This window comes from Python bivittatus, unplaced genomic scaffold (assembly GCF_059951505.1).
Source record: "Python bivittatus isolate LINGU-HERP-01145 unplaced genomic scaffold, Pbiv_v1 ctg000020_np1212, whole genome shotgun sequence".
NCBI classification, from domain to species: domain Eukaryota; kingdom Metazoa; phylum Chordata; class Lepidosauria; order Squamata; family Pythonidae; genus Python; species Python bivittatus.
In genome coordinates, this window is record NW_028277030.1 from 84955404 (window position 1) to 84973979 (window position 18576).

The window sequence follows — 18576 nt, forward strand, 5'->3', positions numbered from 1 at the left end:
TATGTACATTTAATGAAATGTATTTCATTAAATTAGGTTTATAAATACTTACAAAATGTCCATTTGTCTGGCTCCCTAATAACTTAATAAGTGTTTCTACATGCTGATGCTTTGTGTCAAAAAGTTTTACATTTGAATCCTCTAAATTTAATATATATACATATACTTACGTAATTTAATAGGTAATGTTTATGAATACTATCAGTTCTTGATTTTTGTAGACTAATTCATATGTGACATTTCCTATGAATAAGTGCAGAGAAACCTGGAAGACCTTGAAGCACTTCCCCAGTCTGCAGGTTGGTCTAGAAATGAAATAGGAAAGCTCCAAGCTGTGGAGGGCCCTGGATGTAGTGGATTATGTAGACCCTTTTCAGTCAGGATTCAAGCTGGGCTGTAGTACTGAGACATCATTGGATGCGCTTGTGGATGACCATTGGAGGGCTAGGGATGGGAGTGGTGTGTCCATCCTGGCCCTCCTGGGTCTTTTGGCAGCTTTTGATACCATTGACCATAGTATCTTGCTGGACAGGCTCTGGGGTTTGGGAGGTATTGTCTTGTGGTGGTTCTCCTCCTTTCTCTGTGGCCAGTACTAGTCAGTTGTGGTATAGGAGAGGTCCAGCCCTAGGCCCATGTTACGTGGGGTGCCTCAGGGCTCAGGTCTCTCTCCCTTCCTATTTAACATTGAAGCTGCTGCGAGAGATCATCAGGTGCTAGGTTAGATAGCTGATGATACCCGGTTACACATCTCTAACCCATGCTGGACAAGTGATGCTATTCAGGTGCTGGCTCAGTGCCTAGAGGCTGTAGGGGCCTGGATGGGGAGAAATTGGCTGTATCTCAACCCTAGCAAGATGGAGCGGTTGTGGGTTTTTGGCTCCCCAGGGTTAGGAGAGTTGACATCTCTGACTCTGGATAGGATAACACTCATCCAGACAGATCTGGTGTGCAATTTGGGGACCCTTCTGGACTTGCTGCTCCTACTGAAACAGAAGTGGCCGCTGTAGCCGGGGGGGGGGGGGCTTTGCACAAATTCGTCTTGTGAACCAATTGTGCCCATTCCTGGACTGGGAGGCCTTGCTCACAGTCACTCATGCCTTAGTTACCTTCTGTTTGGATTACTGCAGTGTGCTCTACATGGGGTTGCCCTAGAAGACCATCTGAAAGCTGCAACTGCAAAATGCAGTGGCACACACAGTTTTGGGTGCTCAGTGGTTCACCCAAGTTACAGCACCGCTGCATGAGCTGCATTGGGGCTCAGTTGCTTTCTGGGTACAATTCAAGGTGATGGTTATGACATAGGTCCAGGTTATTTGCAGGACCACCTCTCCCTGAGGGTATCTGCTGGTACTGCTAGGTTAGATAGGGTGGGCATGCTCCAGGTCCCCTCTCTTAAATGTTGTCACCTGATGGGACCTTGAAGGTGTGCCTTCTTGGAGGCTGCCCCAGCCCTTTGGGATAGCCTCCCACCTGAGATCTGAGGGATCCCAATCCTTTTAGCAGTGTCTGGCTCTACCCCCAAGCGTTGGGCTAGGATGGGAGTTGAGCTGGCAGGTTGTTGGTCTGGTGCCTGGGGGGAAGGGTGGTTTTGTTTTTATCCTGTTTTTATTACTGTACTTCTTGTACACTGCCTAGAATCATTCTATCAGATGGGTGGACATAGTTAGTTAGTTAGTTAATTAATTAATTAGTTCCTTAGTGTGGTATTGTTTTTCTGTGATATAACAACCAAGTAGCAGTCTTACCGTTTCTCTTTGTGACAGGATAATTAACATCTTCAGGCTTATCCTTTGGCTAGTAGGATAGAAAAGTAAGAAACTGAAGCATTCAGCAGTGCTTTATTTATTAATGTCTTTGCTCACAAATTGATAATTTATAATAGATTCCAATTTTTTAAAAAAGCACATAGTAAAAAAATAGAATAAAAAGCAACAAATAATAACACACCTGTTAAGATTGGGTATTAGTTGTATCAGAGTACAAAGAAGAAAAGAAGAGCTCAATTAATTTGAATCAATAAAGACTGAACGTTAGAGGGATAATTCTGAAGAGTATGAATTGCCAACTGATTAAACGCCTGGGAAAATAAAATGTAAATGCCAAACAAAGCTTTGATGAGAGAATATTGTACAAACGGGATTATTCCTGAAAAGGATTGTTATTCGTAGCCCCTTACCATATCTCACAAATCAGGATTAGTCAGTGCTTGAGAGACTATTTCAAGATTTGGATGGCTGGAATCCCCCAGTGACCAAAGTTCTAGATCATGGTGACTTTAAAGATCAAATCCAACACTTTAAATTGTTGGGAAACTGACTGGAAAAAGTAACAGGAGTAAAATTATTAGTTGTATGTTTGTAATGCTTAGTTATTATTTTAATTGCCATTTTAAGCAACAGCTGAAATTTCCAGAACCTTTTTCAAAAACAGTCCTATTGCTATAAGTACCACCCATTAAGCAGTGTCACCTGATGAAATCTGGGTAGCATGTTTTCTCCGTTGCAACACTGTCCCTCTCAAGATACAGTACATCTGGCCCACATCCTGGTTATGTTAAAAATAGCTCTGAGGACCTGGCTCTTTCTCCAGTCTTTGGGTTAGAGTGAACGGTGGGTCCTGTGCATTTGTCTTTTAATGATTGTTTTTCTTCTGTTGTTTGGGTGTTTCTTTAATTGCATGGCATGATTGTTTTTACTGTACCCTGCTCTGATGTCTCAGACACCCTCTATAAAGTGCTGTCATGGTTAATGATATAAAAAATGCTCAAATGCCCAGCTTGCAATATTTAGTCTGCAGACATTTTTGCAGGTAGTAGCTGTCAGGGATTGCATATCAGGATTGTTACTTGGTAACTAGAGTTGAGTGTGGCTTGATCCCACCCAATAATAAAGCTGAAAGGCAGTATCAAACCAGATTTAACTCTTGAAGGAATGAACCTGTAATACCAACTTGCAATACAGTGAGTGGAGTTGGTCAGGAACTACTCACTGAAGCTCAGGAAGAGAATATTGGTGATTAACCTGTCCTAATCCTTGCTTCTACCCAAAAGACATTTCTTCAAAAATGTTTGTAATGCCATTTAGTTAGTTGAAATTTCAGTGTCCTGTCATTTGTTTGCTACTTTTTAAATGGTGAAAATCATTTATGTTTGAACTGACAACTGACTATCTTTTTAGTAGATGGTTTTGAATAATTTTTTAAATATAAAATATATAATCTATATTAAACAGAGATTTTGATCCATATTAGTTACTGATATAGAAGTGTTGGCGAGTGTGTTATTCAAAGTTGAACCCATTTTGGGATGAAAAATAATTCTTCATGGGCTAGTGATAGGGTGGAACTACATGTTATATATAATTCCTTTTTTTATATATATATTCCATTTAAATTGTATAGAAAAAATACAATTCAGCATTGAACTTGTAATTTGAAGGAGAGATTTCTTGATCTTTTTCTATTGTGATTTTTTTTAATATAATAAAAATATTCCTATTCCTGCCTCTCTAAGTTGGAAAAATTGATATATTTAGCAGGTATATGATTATGGATCTTATTTTTTAACTTATTTATTTATACTTTCCATATCTATAATCACCTCACTCTCACAATTCTGGGTGGTTTATAAGCTAATGTTTCCCTCCTCTTTTCCTTGCTGTAAATTACATATTTCAGATGTTGAAGATAGCAGTTTAACCATGGAGACATGACAACTTGTAGAAATAATTGAATGTGGTGTCTAGTGCTGCTAGCCTGACTATAGTCAAATAATAATTTTACATCTTTGATATTCTTGAGCAAAAGATAGTGAATGCATTGAAGTAATTCTCTCTAGTTTCTAATACCCTTTGCAAAGAAAAAGTAAAAAAGGTGATTATTTTTGAACTTTAGGTATTTTTAGTTATTTACTGGTCTTGCATGAAGACAGATGCTTAGTGGTTGGTTTTTTGCCTTAAAAGTTAGAAATAGCTTTTTCTATTCATTGTATGCAGACTCTGCAGTATTCAAAGTGGAATTACATGTTTTACAACATCATGTTTACCATTTGAGTGTCTCAGCGGAAAAATTTTAACAAGGGAATGGGAAAGAGTACTTAATCTCTTCCACTTTTTATTCTTTCATTACTAATTTGTTTTTTTATTTTTTATTTTACATGTCAATTTATTTAGCATTACATATTGCTATTTAAATTCATTGTGGGAGTATTTGGTACTTTAATTAATAACAGTAAGTAGAAAACTATTTTTAACTTTCCAAGGCTCTGGAATTGGGGTCTCTGCTTACACCTGCAGTATATTGTACCATATATCTGAAGAGGCTATTAATGTGACACCATAGTCACAATAATCATATAAATTATTGATCTATTGTTGGTTTTCTGTTCTCCTATTATTAAAAATAGATCACAGCTCAAAGGAAACTGATTCTGTGGCATTATTTAAAAGAATGTGTAATTTCTTTAAGGTTATTGAAACCAGTCATAGTGATACAAGCATCTTGTCTGGAGAAGCAAAGAGCAAAGGCAGCATTCACTTCTTACCAAATGAAATAAAATTAACTTCTGAACCAAACAGAGAAATAGATACCAAAGAAAAAAATAATTTAGCAACAGAAGAAGATGCAGAGGGAGATTCTTTCTTTGATGATCCATTACCAAAATCAGAACGATCGTATGGCTGGTAAGTTAAATATATTGATCTAATGTATTTATTAGATTTTTTTTTAATTTGAAAGATGCTGTATTTAATTTTACAGTAAATAAAGGATAGGCTTTAGAAGCTTTTCTTTTGCACAAAAGAATTGATGAATAGTTTGTTCTACTGCCTATTTTGCACTACAAAATCTTTTTTTGAATTCCCCAACCTGTAGGTTGTACTGTTAAAACTTTTTTAGTGTTTTCCTGCCTGAATAAACCACTGAAGACAAGTATTTTAAAAAAAATTAGAAAATATATTTCTAATTTTCAGTAGAACCTTTTGACTTGAAAATATTTACATTATATATGGAAATACATTTGACCATAATGAAGCCATGATTTCTTCATATGTCTGCAAAAGATGACAACTTTTGATGACAGGACATTAGTGTTCCAGCTCGGAGGATCCTGTAGTAAGCTCTGTGCATGCAAGGCATCTTCAGAATATGTTATATATAAAACTGACTTTTTAAGCTCTTCTAGAAATTCAGTTTTGCAGTTTTGTCTACATGGTGTAAAAATGTATTCAGAATTTTAAGTCATGAAATATACTTAAGCCTTTTCATACACTAAAATGTCCTTTCATTGTGTAGTCTTACTGTGGTAATTCCATTTTATGTATGCAGTTTTTTATTTCGGCTAAGAATTGAAAGTCAAAAAGCTGTTAGTGAAAACTATTTTTTACAGGTTCAAAGAATTTCTCTATAAACCATGTACCCTCAGCATTGCCTTTTATGCTGAAGAAAAAATTTAATTAAATCCAGAATTGTGACTTAGTTGTATACAGATTATATTACAATCAAATCTCTTTTTTTACAGAAGTATTGATGTTGGTGATCAATAGTTCTGTGACATAAATATTCCAAAAAATCATCCTATAAGTGAAAGCAGGCAGAAGTCTTAGATTCAGTAAGAAACCAATACAGAACCTTACTTTCCATACCTTGCAGCAGGAGTCACTATTCATCTTGCTAGATGCAATATTTTATTAATAAATATATGGTAAAGTAGTTAGAAGATGACTGTTTTTCCCACCCCTTTTTATTAAAGGAAAAATGATTACAACAAAGCCACAAATGTTGCATCTCTTTCTGATTCATTACCCATAAAGAGTGGTCTGAATTCTTTGAGTGGAGTACCTCCATTAAAGGAATCTGACAGTAAGTATTTATGTAGATATCTTTGCTGTATGAAAATAATGTAATGAAAATTGGTGCTCCCATGTCCTAAATTTCATGGTTAGCTTGTGTTACATGATCAGAGATCTAATCCATTTGTCATTCCCATTGTATAAGAAAAGTGAGAGAATGCATTGCATATATACAGAACTGATAGCGGGCAGCAAGATGTACTGTCTCACTGCTGAACTGAAGTAGTATTCCTCCAAAAACCAGGTTAAGTGTTACAGTGGGAAAGCAAAAATGTACCATTTGTCTTTTAGATGTCCCCGAAGATATGTGAGTGGATTTTCACTTGCACAGTAGGGCTTCACCTTCCCTTCCATTCCCACTGCATACTTTCCCTCCAAAACCAATTTCAGAAAGTGCTAAATTTACAATATAAGTATCTTGGTATGACTGTTCCATCAGTAGAGCAGGGATGGATAATTTTGACTCAATTGCCAAATCAGTTCTAAGCAAGCAAGTTTGAGTCTGCATAGCACCAGTGGGAAGAGACATCCCACTGGGTGAATGGTGATCACAATTTCCCTTCTGTTTCCCCAGTGCTGATTCCCCAGTTTCTGTACATGTACTCTCCATTCACACAGGCATGTGTTCTTTCCATTTAGATATAAACTCTTTTTTCATATGTCTTTGTACACATAAAATGTTCCGTTTCTAGGCTAGGTTTTTCAAACTGAGTTCTGCAGAACCCTAGGGTTCCATGAGAGACTTAAGGGGGGAAAGGTTCACTCAAATGCCACTCTGTCATTAGAGCTTTGCCCTGATTAAAGGTTCCAGGATTTTTTTTTTCTTTTGACTTAACAGGTTCTGCAGCCTGAAAAAGTTTGAAAACCCCTGTTGTAGGCTGATGGTTTAAATTTATGGGCAGGATTAGGCCCATGAGGAGAGATTCCCCTGCCTTTAATATACCGAAGAGATTGGGGAAGTGAAAAGCTGCTTGTGTGGCTAGTCTTTCCCTTCCTTTCCTACCACATATAGCTCTCTGCACTCAAAAAACTCAGGGGGTGAAGAACAAGCAAAGGTCACTGTGTCCAATTTGGACAATTCCCACTGTTTAGGAAGATTCCCAAACCCGTGGAATAGATTTTTCACAAATACAGAGAAAAGGAAAGAGAAAGGTAGATTGCTGTACGCATTACTACTCATAATAACAATATAGCAACCTAAAGTTAAGATTTAATATTAATAATATTTTAATACTATTATTTTGATTAATAGGCTTTATATAAAGTGCATGCACCATTTTGATCTGAATAATTTCTGTTTTACAGATGTAAACTCGGTTTTGAAAGATGTAAAGATGGTGAATTCTAAACTTGGATCACTTGAACTGGGCAAGTAGCTTATCTGCAGAAGGACTATTACAAATTTTTGTATGTAGTTGTAGTATGGCTTTTCTATTAACGTTTTGCCATCGGGTGGATATTTATTTATGCACACATTTAAAGCTGTGTTATTCTCAAACTTGACTTATTTCTCAAAAAAACCCTAAATTTCATTATAGAATAACAATAATATATTAAATGTATATGCTGCCTGACTCCCAGTGACTCTGGGCATTTTACAGTTGTTAAAAATATTTAAAAACAAAGAACAATACAAACGAAAGCAGCACAAAACAAAAGAACAAAGATGGTAGAGAAAACAAACCCAGTGGGGAACAAGGAAAAGGAAGAAAGGGGCGTCAGTTGTCCTTGCCGAAGACCTGGATGAAGAGCCATGTCTTCAGGGCCCATTAGCAGTTGATGTCAAAAATACCTATATGTTAAAAGGTACAGTTTAAAATCTTCTAATTCTTCATTTAATTGTTTACAAACAGGAGATGAAGATGAATATGTTGATGATTTCAACAGGTAAGAGAAAAATATTAAAATTCTTAAGCTATTATTTTTGAGGAAGATAGGCATTCATTCATCTAAGTATGATAAAAGGTAGAAGTATCAAACAGTTTCATAGAACCATAGAATGTAAGAGCTGGAAGTGTCCTTGGAGATCATCTAACCCAATTTCCTGCCTAGTACAGAAATCACTGCTGCCATATTCACACCCAGCCTTTATTTAAACAACTCCAGTGAAGGATTATCCTCACTTCCTGAGGCACCCTTGGCTCAGGTTTAGCTTGTGATCCACCAGACACTTGCATGGTCTCCTCCCACCCCATCTCCCGCCCCTAATCCTATGCTAATTCTCTGAAGTTTTCTACCACATGATTGTCTGGGCTTATGTAAAACTTTGTATTTGTCTCTTGAATTTCAACTTTCTGGATTTTGCCCATTGTTCCATCTTGTCAAAGTCCTCCTGAATCTCGATCTTAGAGCAGTCCTGTAAGGTGACTGCTTTTCTCCCATCCTTGTGTCATATGCAAATTTGATAATCATTTTTATAAATGTTATTTTGCCACAGTAAAAAGTGGGACTTCCATGGCGTCAAAGGAAAATAAATACACACATGAGGTAGAAACAGAGATAGTGTATTGAGCAAAGTAAAGCAAAAGCGTAACTTTAGTCAGGCAAGGCATTAGAATAAAATGTGGTACATTCAATAGAGGAGTGTACATTTAGGGCAGAATCTCACATTCCTCAGCTGTTGTAAACTCCTTCCTTTTCAAAGGCAACAGAAACAATTCCCGGAGCATTTCAGCTAATGCATAGCATCATTCCAGGATAGGCCTATCATTCCAGGAAGTTGCTCCCTAGGAGGACTTTCCCAGCTTATACTGTATAGTACAGGTATTCTGTTGTAATTTCGCATACTTCTGATTAAGCTTACATTGTTTATATTTTCTTGCCTAGTAATTATCAAAAGTTTTATGTGAGACAGAACCAACTTACCTATCTGGCCCCCTCAGGTGGCTGCCTTGACTTTCTAAAGGAGAGAGATAACCCTCTTCAGCTATGCTGAATGGGGAAACAGCTAATTAAGAGAAGCGGCTGGGTGGAAAGTACAGAGGCTTGCTTTTAGAAATCTAAGCTCTTACTTGGCTATGCTATGCACAGGAATAGAAAAGAGAAGCCTCCCCCCGCCCCCCCCAGGGAAAGCACAGTACTCACTTAAACCTATTCATTGTTATAATTGTCTTCCATGGTAGCACTACTTAATCCACTCTAAGAGGGCTTTGCACTTAAAAAAAGTGGTGCTGGCAGATCATATATGGCCTCCAACCTGCACTTATTACATCCCTTCTTTGTATACTCTGGATGTTTTATGTATACCTAATATGTTAAAATTTTTAATAAAATTTCAAGTTTAGCTGCTTTTACCAGTTCCTTGATATCTGGCAGTTCACTTGTGATTAACTGTGAAGTCAATTAAAATTGTACCTGCTTAAATGCTTAGATGAGTTTTTAGGAGCAAACTATTTGTAAATCAAAATTTATTTTTTTTTAATTTGCGCTCAGTCATTACTGACTCTGCAGTGACTGCTTGGATGAGTCCTTGCAGTTTTCAAGGCAAGGTGTTTCGGAAGTGGTTTGCCAGTGCCTCCTTTCTAGAGGAGAGCCCAGCTGGCGAGCGCAGGAGGCGGGGTTTCCGTTGCTTCGCGCCCTTTTCGGGTGCGCGTGGTTTTTCACGCTTACCGGCAACTGCTCCCCACTCCTTTTTGCACGGTGCCACCAGCATTTTTCCTCCCACTGGAGTGAGAGTCCCCATTTATCTGCTCACATGAGTTTTCGAACTGTTGGGTTTACAGGAACTGGGGAGGAAACAGGAGCTCACCCTGCTAACACGAAGGCTGGACTCGAACCGCTGGAGCGTCAACCATTTCTGGCCAGCAACTTTCAGCGTCATTAAGCCGCTGCGCCACCACGTCCCCTCATAAATCAATATCAAACTGGATTTGAGATGCCAAGTTATGAACTTGGTTTAAACTAGTCCATGTATCATTTTATATCCACATTATTCTACGTAGGAATAAATCCTTTATGATGCTTATTTCATTGTAAATGTGCTAAAGAATCATTTCAAAAGGAAATCAAGCTATATGTTATTGTGTAAAAAAATGCATCTGGTGTTTTATTTCTAAGGATCCAATATTACAAATTTTTCTTGTAGAGTTTTCAAGATAGACAACAGATGGAACCAAAAGTTATTTTCTTTTTTCCCCACTTTTACTGTAATGTTATAAATCTTGCTACAATATATTATTTCAATGCAAATTTCAGTTCAGTACTTTTTATGTAATATGATTAAAGATTATGAACAATTTATCTTCATATTTTAACTTTTCCTTTTGTTAGCACCAGTCATCGGTCAGAGAAAAGTGAAGTCAGCATTGGTGAAGAAATAGATGATATTTCTATGGAGTTAGAAGACTTCATTACTGGCGAAAAAGTATGATTTACTTTAACACTCTCACTGTAGTTGGGGATGTACATATGTAGTATATAGCAGTATAAACCACTGCAGGGAAAGAACTTAAAGTCACAAATTGAAATGTTTATATTATTCTATATACTGCTTTTGATCCAAAACTGTTCTCAATAAAGTATACTGTAATTGAACTGGCTATAGAATATCAGCAGATCTGAATATGAGATCAGATTTTAAAATAATGTTAAAAAATGTTTTAATAAGCCCAGACAATCATGTGGTAAAGAAAAGAGAAGGAAGATGAGATTTTTGTAGTTGAGGTGAGACTATTACCTCAAGATAAGTGAACAAGTCCCACACCTGTACAAGCAAGTCCCCAGTTTGTACAGAATAAAGTTGGAATTGCACAAATACCAACTTGTTACAAAGTCTGCATAGAGACTGTTTGTTTCTGTTTGGCTCTTCCCACTAGTGCAAGCTGCACTAAATAATCAGAAATTCAAAGATTAATATGAAGCACAGGTCTAGGATCGTAGCTGGTTGCACTTCTTTCAGTTGAAGATTTATAAGCAAAAATTAAATCCTCATTTATGATCTTGAAAGTAATAACTTAGGTGTGAACACCACTGTAAGTTTTCCATCTTCGATTAGTATAACTCTTTGCATGAATGGGAGGAGCCAAGAAAAAGGGAACAGAATGCATGTACTGTTTTTCACAGTGATCTGTATAATTGCAACTTTTAATAAAGCTGAATACTATGGGTGTGCATCAACCACAAAATTAAATTCCAATTCAGAAGTACTTTAGGTTTTCATAGCCTAAATATTTCTTTTTTTAAAAGAACTTTATTAAATTCCAACAAAAAGTAAAATATAGAAAAGTAAAGAGAAGAGAAAGAGAAGATAGAAAAAAGAAAAGAATCAGAGAAGAAATACAGTGGTACCTCGGGATACGAACTTAATCTGTTCCGTGACTCTGGGCGTATCCCGAGTTGGTCATAACCCGACGCAAATTTCCCATAGGGTTCAATGTAATTACCGTTAATCCGTTCTGGCATCCGCGGACCACGCGTCAGGGGCGGGAAAATGGCCGGGCGCCGTGCGGCGGGAAAATGGCCGCGGACCATGTGTCGGGGCGGAAAAATGGCCGCGGACCACGTGTCAGGGCGGAAAAATGACCATACCCTGAGGCGGAGTTCGCACATTGAGGTAAATTTTTGCGGCCTAAGCTGGTCGTAACCCGAAAAGTTCGTTAGTAGAGGCGTTCGTATCCCGAGGTACCACTGTTCAAGGAAAAAAAGGGAGGTGAAAAGGAAAAAAAATAAATAACTTCCAACTTTCTTTGGTACGGGCACAAATACTGTATATAATACATTCACCTTTTGCTCTAATGTTTAAAGTGATACAGAATATATCTAAAAGGGTAAAAATGTAAGTAGAATTAGTACAAAGTATTTCTGTAATTAAAAAAGAACATCAGTCATCAAATTCCAAAATTACAGTTTCATTCTCCAGCAAAAAGTCCAAAAGCAGTTTCCAAACAGAAACAAAGCCAATCAAAGTCTTTTCTGTAATCAAAGTTGTCAGTTTTGGCATCTCCGCCAATTCCATTAATTTCACTCTCCATTCTTCAGCTGTAGGTATTTGTGAATCCGTCCATTTCTGCACATATAAGAGTGTCACTGCTGTTATCATATAAAAATAAAAAGTATATTCCTTTCTCTTTCTTAGAATCCTGGTAGAAATTTCTTTCAATACAGTTATATCTGCATTGCCAATTTTTAACCTTGAATCAAAATGACATTGCAAAACCTGTTCTCTTGTTCTTCTCCTCAGGAAATAAACCATAACATCTCTAGGAATTTTTCTAACAGTTGCAAAACATGAATTTATACGATACACCTTGTCTACTTCCTGCTCCATCCTGTCTTCTTCCCAACTTAATAAATTAGACGACAACAGTAACCACAACTTGCTTAATATTCTCCTCAGGATTTTCTGAAATAGCTCTTAGTCTTAAGCAGAAATTGTCCAACCCTCTTTCCCATTTCTGCATCTTTAGTGTTCATTCTATTTTCCAATACATCCACGCTGTCATTTACTTGTTTTACTTCAGCAACAATCTTATCCAATTTTTTGTCCAGTTTTTGTTCTAACGTTTCAAATTCTATAGCTTGCGTGACCTTGCCAGAAAAGTCGTCAAACATTAATTTCAATGTTTCATATTCTCCAGATCTCCTTCTATATAACCATTTTGTTGCCATTATTAATCAATCAATCAAAAAAAAAATCCTTAAGTCAATAAGTCAGTTAGTTAAACAGTTGCACACTCTAGTGGCCAAAAACATAAATTGCAAGTTAATGTTTTTCTCAATGGGAAGATAGAGGGAAACTCTGTAATGAAAACAGGAGGATTCTCCTTGTTTATAAATCCATACCAATTACCACAGAACAGATAAGAGAGAAGCAACTTTTCCATGAAAGTCAATAATCCAGAGTCCAAAACCACAAATACAGATTTGTCCAAAAAGAAATCTCTTAGAAAAATTTCCTTGTTTCTTTAAAAGTCACCAATAATCCAAGCCTTTGTCTTTTTTGTGAGATAAGCAAATCTTGATATCCAAATCAAATTAAATTAAGTCCCAGGAAATACCTCTAATCACCAAAAGGAAACAATCCTCTGTAACCAAAGAAAGTAATAAAAAAATACTGGTTAAAAACTACCAAAAAAATGGGCAGCTTGGTTTTAGTGTCTGTTTTTTCCCTTCTGGCTTTGGCGCGTCTTTGAACTTGATGAAACCCCTGGGAAGGCTTCGTTTCACAGTCTTCTTGCCAGGGAACAGTTGTCAGGAGGACCTGTGGGATGATCTCTTGGTTTCTCCTCAACTCCAGAGAATTCTTCAGGCTCAAGGGTTCCTGCCCGAGCCTCAAATCCACCATGTCGACCACTCCCATTCACAAGGGAGCAGCTCAGTCCGCCACTGCCCACTGGAAGTTCCATAGCCTAAGTATTTCTGATGAACCACAGATATTCCAGATAATTCTTTAGCAGAATTGGATGAAATTAGTAGAAACAGTAGACTATAAGTATGATCAGTCCTACCATATTCTAAATTCTGTTGTAGGGATTTGTGAATTACTGCTTTAAAATAAATTTTATTTTTCCAATATTATAACATATGTTAGTTTCATTTTATATTTCATTTTAATGTTCTAATTAAGGATGTAATTTGCTATTTAATACTACGGAAATCATAATCCCTTGTGTAATCATGTCAAATTTTAAACAGATGATAGAATTTTGTGCAAAGAAAAGCTATTACATAGAAAGTCTAAACATTATGGGACATGTAGCTTGAATTAAATTGAAAAAGTGGTGCCTAGCATAGTGTCCATTCCTAATGTCCATTCCTAACTACCAAGATGGCAAACTGATAAAATGAATGTTGTGATGTCATTATGCAGCCTCTCCTCTTTCATATTTATATCACAACAAGCAAGTACAGAAGGAGTAGAGTTTGTATCATGATGCACATTTTGTCACTTCTCCTCACCATATATGTTTAGCATGGGATGCCCTGCTGGCAATCACACAAACCATGCTGTCTCCAGTAATGGTTTCTGATCCTTTTACCCACTAAAAGTTATCCCGCCCACGTTTGTGTTGGCTATATGAAATTACAGTTATTTACTGTTTTATTTTTGCAGTTAATAGCAAATACAAGGTGATCTGATCTACTGTAGGTTGTGACTATTGCACATTGGATGAGGAGATACTTCATCCTTTTCCCCATCCATTTTGTTTTGAATTGCAGAGGATTAAACAGAATAGGAAGGGTAAGAGCCATAATTTGAAGAGTAGCATTGTTTGGTGGTTACTTCTCCAGCCCAATTCTGTACCTGAATGGACCTTTTGGGATAATAATCATAGAAATCATAAGCTAACCCAGTATTATGTGTTTGGAGCAAGAAAAGTAAAACATTAAACCACTGTGATAAGCCCATGAGAAGTGATGTAGAAATCTTCAAACCACACTACAGCTAATCTTTTGTTATTATCTCATGTGGACACATCGGTTGTTCCTTTCACATTCTCATCCAACCTGCTCTAGATGGAGCTCTGATACCTAGATTAGTAGTTAAGGAAACTGAGGGGGTAGGAGAGGCAAAAATTGGCAAATGGAAGAAAAATGTGCATATGGACACCAAAATCATTGTTGTTAAACCAAATAAAATTCAATAATATCACCAGATGCCAGCAACTAAAGTGGGACTGTACAGAGGAGGGACATTCCCCTTCCTCAATTGAGCCTACAATGAAGATACACATCCAAAGTAAAACAAAGGACATTACGTCTGCTTAGCTCTAGGTTGGCAAATACTTTGCTTTGATTCTGAATTTGGAGTTCATCTAAATCCAATACACATAATTACTAAACATCAATGATTTTTCATGCCTATAATCCAGATAATGGAATCGTCTGTAGCTCAGTGCCTTGGCTATACATGTAACAATGCAATTTAATTCAGCCTTTTATAGAAGTAAACGTTATTTATTTTAAATATTCTATTTTTAACCTTCACTTAAAATTAATAAATTATATGGGAGTTCTGTCTCCTTCTAGCTAATTATTTTAAAATGTTGAGCAATATAGCTTGCATTTGTCAAGTAAAATAGCCTTAGAGAAATACATCTTTTTCAAACTGCTCACAATGTATGTAATAAAACTGTCCAGAGATCTAGAAGATATAATAAAATATTTAATACCAGTAAGCAATGACAAAGGCTCCTAAGATTGTTAAGGAGTATTTTGTAAATGCCTGTGTATTTGTCCTTTATTATTTACTGTAAAATTTAAGCTTCTGTGATTGCAATCCTGTGAATATTCACTTGGAAGTAGGTCTTCTGGCAAAAGGAAATGCTTAAAAATCAAAATAAGAGTTTACGAACTCTGAGTATAGTTAGTCTGGCAGTGGTTTCTAAGATATTTGCAGGATGCGGAGTTAAGATTTTTGAAGAAAAAAGGAATTGAGGAAAAAATCAGTAAAGTGGAAGAAACTTACAACAGGATTTCAGTAACAAAATGAGGGGTGGGGGAAGGTTGTTGAGAAGAATGACCATGTTTAATCTCTGTCTCATCTGGATACTCTAATATATTGCATGAAAAAGAAAACTTCAATAGTAGAAGTTCAGTAGATATTGAAGTGGTGGAGGCCACAATTTGTAGGGAAAAGACCAGAAAATTGGACAGCTTTAGAAAGATACCTTCTTCATTCTGGAGAACAGTGGGTAATCTGGGGTTTTGAAGGAAGAAAGACCACTGTTAGCGATAATAATGTTTATCAAGCAAGCCCCAAATCCATTTAATCCTTGATTAAAATCTGTTTTTGTTTGTTTTTATTACTTTTTTGTATTTTAAATACTATATTATATTGTATATTGTAATTATTTTAGAATGCTGTAGTGTGATTTAGTCCATTCTAAGCAGCTCTGGGAAAAGCTGGTTCTGAAGAGTGGAATAAAATTTTAAAAAATAATAACCAAAGCAAGGATAGTTACATTTTACTGAACACAAATTCCAAAACACTAGCTGTATTTGGGTTTGAGATAAAAGAGTATAGTAAGTGTGCCTTTACTGTTGAACAGAAGGGTTGAGTCATTTGATGCCTGAAGGGCAAGAGATTATAAGCAAAAGAGAGTGATTAACATTACTCCTGTGACTCCGCTACAAGCTTTTAGATAATATGACCATAAGCGACAATATTTCATAATTTGATTATCTCTGCCCTAGATCCTGGAATAATTTATTTGAAGTGGTTGGTGGCCAGGTAGTCAAGATATGCAGGGTGCTACAGATAGTCCTTGCTTAACGACCATTCGTTTAACTATGGTTCAAAGTTATGACAGCCTCGGAAAAAGTGCTTTATGACCTGTACTCACTCTTACAACAGTTGCAAACCATCACACCACTTCCTGTGGTCACATGATCATGATTTGCAACCTTTCTTTTGTGATGGTCGTTAAGCGAATCACATGGTCATTAAGTGAATCACATAGTCGTAAAGTGAATTCTGGCAAATAATGTCCATTGGGGAAGCTGGAAAACTTTGAATCAAGGGGTGGGTCATGTCACACTTGTGAATAGGAGCACCTCTTCAATAACAGGCATATGTTTTGTGCTGTATGCTGTCTTAAAGTCTCTGAATGCAGTTATGCTGATAGAGCCTTTTTAAAGAAAAGTAATATATTTAACAGTTATAATATAGCCTGAATTTAAGATTCAGCTAATTTTTCCCTGTTTTTTCCTTCCTAGCTTGAAGACCTCACACAAGACTTCACTGTTTCTCAGTTAAGCGCTGAAGCAGATTACCTAGAGGATGTTGCATGAATAGAAAGCAGAAATCTTAAATGGTGGGACTGATGACCTTTGTAGGCTGTATTTTAAGACAATCAATCTACTGAAATATCCCCTCCCAAATTGTGCCTTGTATTTCAAGAGAAAAAATGAAAACAACCCAATAAAGTTGGAGAGGGGAAAGATTTTAAGCTCACAAAGAATGGAGTATAATACTGCTGTCTAGTTCAACTAAGGTAGTAGTTAAGTCCCAGAAAGATGTCTGTTGCAGGCGACAGACACGCCACCATATCATTTATAAACATTCATAAGGGAATAAATTCATAAAGCAAATGAAGAATGGCAGACATGGTTTAATGTTACGGCAACTATCTATTTTAGCTGAAGAAAGTAAGAAAATTCAGCGAAGTTGCTATTTTGTTGACTCAGTTATAATCAGTTGTCAGTATAATTTATCTTTTAGCTACTGAAGTTATTTTAGTTGACAGGGCATACGTGACAAGATTCTCAAAATGGCAATAGAATGCCCAAATTGAGGCATATTACAATAATAGTTCTGAGTTATGAATCCCTCAGGATTTCTAGCAAGTTGACCTTTTTTGCAATTTAAGTGTTTAGTTCTGTGTGGCCAAGATTGCTAAGTACTTCTGAATATTGCCGCTGGAATATGAGCCTTAACTTCAAACCTATTTTTATATATATATTAAAACATTGTTACCATTTTGTTTAATTTAATTAAAGTTATAAATGATTATTAGCATGTTTTTTTTCTTGGAAACACAACTGAATGCAAAATAAAAATACTTCCAAAAAACACTTTAAAGTTCTGTGATGAGAATCCTTTGTTTTTAATGGAGGATATGAACGGTGTTTAGTCTGCTTCTAGGCACTTTAATTTATATTGTAGTTCACATCACTTAAGTTAGTTTTATCTCATATATACAGATATGCTTATGTTTAAATGCATATGGAAATAGAACATTTACATGTAAGCTTTGTTAAGGGTTTTAATTGATACTCAGCAGTGCATTATCTATGATATGGTTACATTGAACCTTGACCATTTTCTTGAACATCTCAGTGTATCTTAATAAAAAAATGAGTTATCCCAGATAGTATCAGTAAACTGAAATTGGCTGTGATTTGCAGTATATTTTTAAGGTGGCATTCCACCAATCTGGTGCTTGTTAGGCCATAACATCTGTGGTTCATATGAATTGTAGCCCAGCTGTTGAGGAAGTGGGAAAGGCTTCTTTAGTTTCAGTCTATATTCTACTTGTTGAGTATGTTTAGTACTGAAGTAATTCCTTTCAGTACAAGCCATTGTGGTGGAAACATCTGGCCTATAAAGAGTTCTGGAGAAGACAACTGAAAAACTTGAATATATTTTTATCCCACTTTAGTTGGCCCTATTAATCCAGCCATGGATTTTTGAAGTTTTTCATGGATCAATAAAACTATGGTTGCTAAAGTCCATGCAACTGTTACTAGTTTTGTGTTGGGCTTTGGTGGGATGGAGTGGAATAGAATAGTGTTTAACAAGAGGTCCCTACTCAACTTAGAGCAAAGAAAGTGTTGGGATGTGCAAACATCTTTTTTTTCCTTCTGTTTTCTCCTTTCATAGATACAATAGTTGCAAAAGCTTATTTCTACCTGGAGTGCTGTTTTATTGTAGGTAGATGGGAAAAAGAGTGAGGAGAATAACTCTGCAAGGGATTCACAAAAATAAAATAAAATAAAAAATCCAGAGTTTTATTATTGCTGTCACTGAACAATAGTATGCTTTTTATTAGATATTAAGAAAAGATGGATCTACTGAGGTTCAGTATGAAATCAGAAGTTTCCATTGCAGACAGTGTGACAAAGTTCACTTGTCCTATCAAGTCATAAGCTGTAATGGCTCAGTTAATACAAAATACTAAGTGAGTGATGGGCAATATTTGAGAGGGCCCTAATCTAGCCCAACAATTACATCTAGCGATATAATTACATCATTGAAAGGGATAGATGGTTTTTTGTTTGTTTGTTTTTG

At 36.3% G+C, this 18576-nt stretch overlaps 1 protein-coding gene across 2 annotated transcripts in view; it reads left to right on the forward strand.

Moving 5' to 3' along the window:
- CEP43 (centrosomal protein 43) overlaps nucleotides 1-17296 on the forward strand; it is a 37445-nt gene extending 20149 nt beyond the window's left edge. For both annotated transcript variants that reach the window (XM_007443042.4, XM_007443043.4), the window contains 6 exons: nucleotides 4465-4679; nucleotides 5747-5856; nucleotides 7152-7214; nucleotides 7700-7733; nucleotides 10116-10209; nucleotides 16503-17296. In XM_007443042.4, the coding sequence (XP_007443104.1) occupies nucleotides 4465-4679; nucleotides 5747-5856; nucleotides 7152-7214; nucleotides 7700-7733; nucleotides 10116-10209; nucleotides 16503-16577 (591 nt within the window). In that variant the 3' untranslated portion in view covers nucleotides 16578-17296. The remainder of the gene's footprint in view (nucleotides 1-4464; nucleotides 4680-5746; nucleotides 5857-7151; nucleotides 7215-7699; nucleotides 7734-10115; nucleotides 10210-16502) is intronic.
- The last annotated feature ends 1280 nt before the right edge of the window (nucleotides 17297-18576 follow it).